This window comes from Gadus morhua, chromosome 10, assembly GCF_902167405.1.
Source record: "Gadus morhua chromosome 10, gadMor3.0, whole genome shotgun sequence".
In the NCBI taxonomy this organism is placed as follows: domain Eukaryota; kingdom Metazoa; phylum Chordata; class Actinopteri; order Gadiformes; family Gadidae; genus Gadus; species Gadus morhua.
In genome coordinates, this window is record NC_044057.1 from 25,531,959 (window position 1) to 25,537,958 (window position 6,000).

At 52.2% G+C, this 6,000-nt stretch overlaps 1 protein-coding gene across 1 annotated transcript in view; it reads left to right on the top strand.

The window, feature by feature from the left end:
* Nucleotides 1–6,000, top strand: part of diaph2 (diaphanous-related formin 2) — a gene marked incomplete in the record, with an annotated part of 364,953 nt that overhangs the window by 148,905 nt on the left and 210,048 nt on the right. The window contains 1 exon segment of the mRNA XM_030368457.1: nucleotides 2,733–3,107. Coding sequence (XP_030224317.1) covers nucleotides 2,733–3,107 — 375 coding nt within the window.

The following is a 6,000-nucleotide window of genomic DNA, read 5'->3' on the forward strand; positions in this document are numbered from 1 at the left end:
GTCTTGGTTACACTTTGGTTTCATAAGTTATTAGTGGGGTTATCAGGCCCGCTACACATTCACTGTCAGGTGTGAACAGTCCTAAAATTAATGTGTTTTATGGAATATGATTCCATGAGCTGAACCACATTGCTGGTTGGTCAGGATGGATCACATTTTAATTGGATCTCATGGGTATGGGTTTGTGTGTGTGAGGGTGTGGTGTGGTGTGCTGTGGTGTGGGTGTGTGTGTGTGGACATCAATATTGAATTCAAACATCAAATCTATATACAGATCTTGCCAGAAAATTTAAACTAAGAGACGTTCAATTTTCACCTCTGCCAGCCTGCCTGCCTGCCTGGCTGGTTGCCTGCCCATCTATCATGCATGCTCATGCATGTAGCCATCGATCGCTCCGTCCACCACTCCATCCATGGTGCAGCTCTGGTACCCCAGGTTTCCCTATAACCCTGCAGGCATCTCGTGAGGGAGAGAAAGACACACAGTGCGAGAGAGACAGATTGACAAGATTAGAAAGAGATAGAAGGAGAGGGAGAGAGATGTAGTGAAACAATCATAGTGAAAGAGCATATGGGGAAAGATTGATATAATAAGTGAGAGAGCGGTTGAGAGCGAGATTGAGAGAAGGATAGATTGATGGAATGAGAGACTTGGTGTAAGAGAGAGAGAGATATAGAATGAAGAAAGAAATAGAAAGATAGAGAGGAAGAGAGAGAGAGCTTGATATAAGAAGAGACAGAGAGAGATACATAGAAAGACAAAGAGAGAGCGAGAGAGAGCTATAGAGAGAGAGAGAGAGAGAGAGAGAGAGAGAGAGAGAGAGAGAGAGAGAGAGAGAGAGAGAGAGAGAGAGAGAGAGAGAGAGAGAGAGAGAGAGAGAGAGAGAGGGAGGGAGGGAGGGAGGGAGGGAGGGAGGGAGGGAGGGAGGGAGGGAGGGAGGGAGACGGAGAGAGAGAGAGAGAGAGCGCTTGATAGACTGAGAGACCGAGAGCGATATAAAGAAGGATAGAGAGAACAAGTGGGCGAGGGGAGGGGGCTCCGGGAGGACCCTCGGTAGGTAAGTGATGGCGCTCTAATGCAGCAGCTAATTTGCCTCCGTTCTCTCGTATTAATCTTAAAAGAGCCTGGACGGCGGGGAGATTGACAGGCGCGTGTTGATTGGATGTCGGGGGGCCAGTGGGCCGTCGCCGTTAAAGGTGCCACACCTTTTTAATTTCCTCCTTAATAACCAATCCGCTGATGGCTCTGTGTAATGAAACACCGGGTGCTTCAAACGAGGCTAACCACATATTACCCCGGGCCTGATGTGGCGCTGGAAGTGGCGCGCGGCCGCTGGCTGGATCCCTCCCCGTGTCTCGGTGGTCCATCCGGTCGGGTGTGGAAGTGAACACTCGGGTAATCTTCGTTGGGGGGGGGGGCTCTCTTTTGCTCCAAAGGTCAAATACATGTCTCTTTTGCACAGCGCTACGTAATTGTGATATTTGCATGTGTTTAGTGTCAAAACATTTTCCCCACGGGTGTTATCGATGATTACAAACAGCTGTTTACGCAGTGCTCGTGCATGCGTGTGCGTGTGCTTATGTGTGTGTGTTTGTGTGTGTGCGTTTGCATGCTACGATTGCCTCTGTGTGCATGCGTGTGTGTGTGTGTGTGTGCGTCTGTTTGTGGGTATCAGCGATATGCTAATCGTGTAATGGGACTGCAAGGCACTTTCTTATCAGGAATTGGTTTAATTTCACTTCTGTCCTGGGCCTAATAGTCTGTCAATGTGGGGGTCCGTGATGAACACTTGATTGGTAGGGGGGTTATCTGTGACCTGAATGGGCTGCCTTGCCTCCAACGCTCTGCCTCCGTCTCATCCCGTTCCTGTCTGCGGTGGAACTGACGAGGCAGGACGGGCTCCTACCTTATCAAGGCACCGCGGAGCGCGTAGTTATGGCTGTAATTTGTAATATGTTAGAACACTATCAGTGTGTTCGTTAGCCCTGCCGGCTGCACTCTCAGTCGTGATACCCCCCGCCGCGGATAGCAGAAACGCTAGCTATCCTGGGCGGTTAACTCGGAGTTCACCTGGCGGACTATCACAGTGAAACTGTTGTACCAGATATGGATTGATTTGCTTGGTTTTATTTGTGCCGGGTAGAAACACTAAAAGGCGTTTGCATGTGAGCTACTCGCATGGGGGCCGTGTGTCCCACAGTCCAGTGGGCTCGACGTTTTTCTATTCCACATGCGTTGCCATATATATGTCGAGGAGGCGGGCCGCTGTAGCATGTCCCTGACAGGCATGGCACGGCGTGGGCGACCCTTAGCGTAGGGCTGCTCGATTATGGAAAAAAAATCATAAACACGATTATTTTGGTCAATATTGAAATCACGATTATTCAAACGAATATTTTTGAGTTTGAAAACATGATGTATTTATTCAGCATGTCTCTCCCAAAAAAAATTTTGTAGATGAGAACTTTGAAATTTCACCTTAAATAATGTACACAAAACGGTCAAATAGAAAATTTTCAAATCTACAATAATGTACAGATGTGTATCCAGCTGTTTTGCACATTAAATGAAAGAAAAAAAAAGATACATACACATGGATTACTGGATTATGTTAGTTTTGTTATGGTTTGACGCTGGATGATGAACCGCCCAGCCCTACCTCAGCCTCCCTCCCCGTCTCCACGGCGACGCTCCATCTCTGACTCTCTCTCTCTGTCCCGCCGCTCCACAGATCGCCGCCGGCCCGGCCCTCGGAGCAGCGGGGGCCCCCCCCATGGCCGGGGCCCCCCCGCCCCCCCCACCCCCCCCTCCCCCTCCCCTGCCGGGCGGCGGCCCGCCCCCTCCCCCGCCCCTCCCGGGCCACGCTTGCATGCCGCCGCCCCCGCCGCCGCCGCCCCTCCCAGGCGGGGGTCCTCCCCCTCCCCCTCCACCGCCTCCTCCCCCCGGCTGTGGACCCCCGCCCCCCCCCGGAGGACCGCCCCCTCCCCCCGGGTTCGGCCCCCCCGGGCGGGCCCCCCCTCCCCTGGTGGTCAAGCTGCCCTACGGCCTGGAGGCCAAGAAGACCTACAAGCCCGAGGTGGTCATGAAGAGGGTCAACTGGTCCAAGGTACGAGGTCACTTCCTTTGTCCGGCGCCGCACGACGGCTCGAGCGAGCGCGTCAGGGGAAGGGGTGTGTTTTAAAATGCTCTCAAATACCAAACAAACATTATTTTACTAAACTTTGAAGGAAACGTACGTGTGCTTTTAACACTTCCCTTTCAGTGATCGTATTTTCTTTTCCGAGTGTTCAAAGATGAAGTGCTTTCAGTTTCCTTTTTCTGTTTTTTTTTTTTTTGGGAAGCTGTTGCATTGAGCAGTCGGCTTTCACCGAGAGAGTTGAAGGCCCGTCCCGAAACAATGCTGTTTTCAGTTCCACACTTAATCTACGCAACGTGACTCTCAGCCAAGGGCTTCCACACTCCCGAGCCTTTTTTATGACACTCTGCGGTAAACAACTGCCCCCCTGCTCAAGTGTGTGTTTGCACGCTTAATGTGGACAGAGTTTTGGGAAGTTTTGTCCCATTTGATTATGAATTAAATCGCCACTTTTGATTCAACCAGAGACAGCATGATGACTTCTCGGCATTCATTAAATGTCACTCTGCATGTGCGACGTATTTTACCTTGCACTTTAATCTCTGCGTTTCAATACCCATGCAGAATTCAACGTGGAACTTTTTAAGGAACGTGTTTACTGATACATATCTTCTGTTAATGCTCGAAAATCTCATTTTAGAAATCGTCCTTAACCAAACCGACCTTTCGAAAGCCGAAAAACAAATGCAAAATCAGTCGCTCGTGTTTGCGTTGTGCTGACGTATCTTTCTGGGTTATCAACGTGCGTTGCTCTGGCGATGTTAAGGTAACGGGCATCTATTCGCCCCCTATGGGATCCAAGTGCCTTGTAGAAATGAGCTTAGCGGTGTGTGCTCGCGGGTGTGGGCGCTGCCACCTCTTACACACCTAATGGTCCCAATAACGTTTGCTCTGCTCGAGTGCCAAGCCAATGATATGAAGTATTTATTGAAGCTGTCAGTGTGTAATAGAAAAGCCATCACATTAACAGGAGAGCACCCACCCAGTGTTTCTCTGCTCAAAGGGAAACAGGAGCTGTACCTAATAGATGTAATTGCCATGTTTGTTTGTGTGTGTGTGCGTGTGTCCATGTGTGTGTGTGTGTGTGCATATGTGTGTGGTTCTTTGTGCGTATTTGTGTGGTTGTTTGTGTGTGTGTGTGTGTGGTTGTTTGTGTATATGGTTGTTTGTCTTTGTATTTGTTTGTGTGTGTGTGTGTGGTTTGTGTGTATGGTTTTTTATGTGTGTCTTCATATTTGTTTTTGTGTGTTTGCTTGCATGCATGTATGTGTGTGCGGTTGCTTGTGTGTATGGTTCTTCATGCGTGTGTCTTTCTATTTGTTCACGTCAATATGTGTGTGTGTGTGTGTGCGTGTGCGAGGCGTGCGCATGTGTATGCGGTTGTTCATAGTCGTGTTTGTGCGCGTGTGTGCGGCGCACATCACACCACACAACACCCAGCGTTGAGGACTTAATGCGGGGGGGGGCGTCGCCCTGGCCTCGGCCGGCGCTCTAGTCTGGGGATGCAAATGGAATTCATAACCACCTCCGGAAAAGCAATCTGTGTCTGTTGTGGCCATTAAGTGGGACACGGGTCGCCCCCCCCCCTCCCCAGCGAGAACCAGATGGAACGCTGGAGGAGCCAGGAGCCAACCTGACACGGGGCCCTTACAGAGAGGGCTAGGGCAGGGGGGGGGGGAGAGGGAGAGAGGGGGGGGGGGGGAGGGAGGGAGAGGGAGAGAGGGAGAGAGGGGGGGGGGGGAGGGAGGGAGAGGGAGCGAGGGGGGGATGGAGGGAGGGAGAGAGAGAGGGAGAAAGGGGGGGATGGAGGGAGAGATGGGGGGGAGGGAGAGAGAGAGGGAGGAGAGGGGGGGAGGGAGAGAGAGAGGGAGAGAGGGGGGAGGGAGGGAGAGAGAGGGGGGAGGGAGAGAGGGGGGGATGGGGGGAGAGAGAGAGAGAGGGGGGAGAGGGGGAGAAGGTGGGAAGAGAGGGAGGGGGGAGGGCGGGGGAGGGAGAGAGAGGGGTGAGAGAGAGAGAGAGGTAGAATATAATGATAATGTTGATGAGAGAGAGAGAGAGAGAGAGAGAGAGAGAGAGAGAGAGAGAGAGAGAGAGAGAGAGAGAGGGAGAGAGAGAGGGGCTAATGTTTCGCTGCTCCTCGCCCCTGTCTCCTAGACCCGCGTGAGGCTAAGCGATGTCAGTATGTGTGACACTCTCTCCGTTCCCAGGAGGGGGGGGAACGCGGGGCCAACTCTCTTCTCACTCAATGAACAAATAAGTAAAGTGATGGTTGTGAGGCGCGGGCGACGGAGAGAGAGAGAGAGAGAGAGAGAGAGAGAGAGAGAGAGAGAGAGAGAGAGAGAGAGAGAGAGAGAGAGAGAGAGAGAGAGAGAGAGAGAGAGAGAGAGAGAGAGGGGGTGGGGGTGCGCACGTCCTGCGAGTAAACAAAAGGAATACAAAATACTTTGTTGTTTCTTAAGGCGACCTTTCCTAGGAATGCTAAGAAGCCAGAGGCTGAGGGTTAACTTTTATAATTGTTGTACTCACTTTTTCCCAGCATGCAACAGCCTCATCAGCCTCTGCTGCGGCGACCGCTGCGGCAGTGGGGAGCCGTGGGGGGGGGGGGGGGGGGGTGTAATGTAATTTCCCCCTTCAGTCACGGCCAACACACAGGGGGGGAGGGGGTGGCCAGGCCATTATCACACGCACGCTGTTAAAGTAAACGATTGCTCAGTCAGAGAGCCAGGCTGCAGCAGCGCTGGTACCCCAGATCTCTCCATAGCCCCCCCCTGACCTGACACCAGCCAGCCCATAATGTACACTCTGTCCTCACACCCATGCAGCGCCTGTGTTCAGCACAGGAACGACCAACCAGGGAGTCATG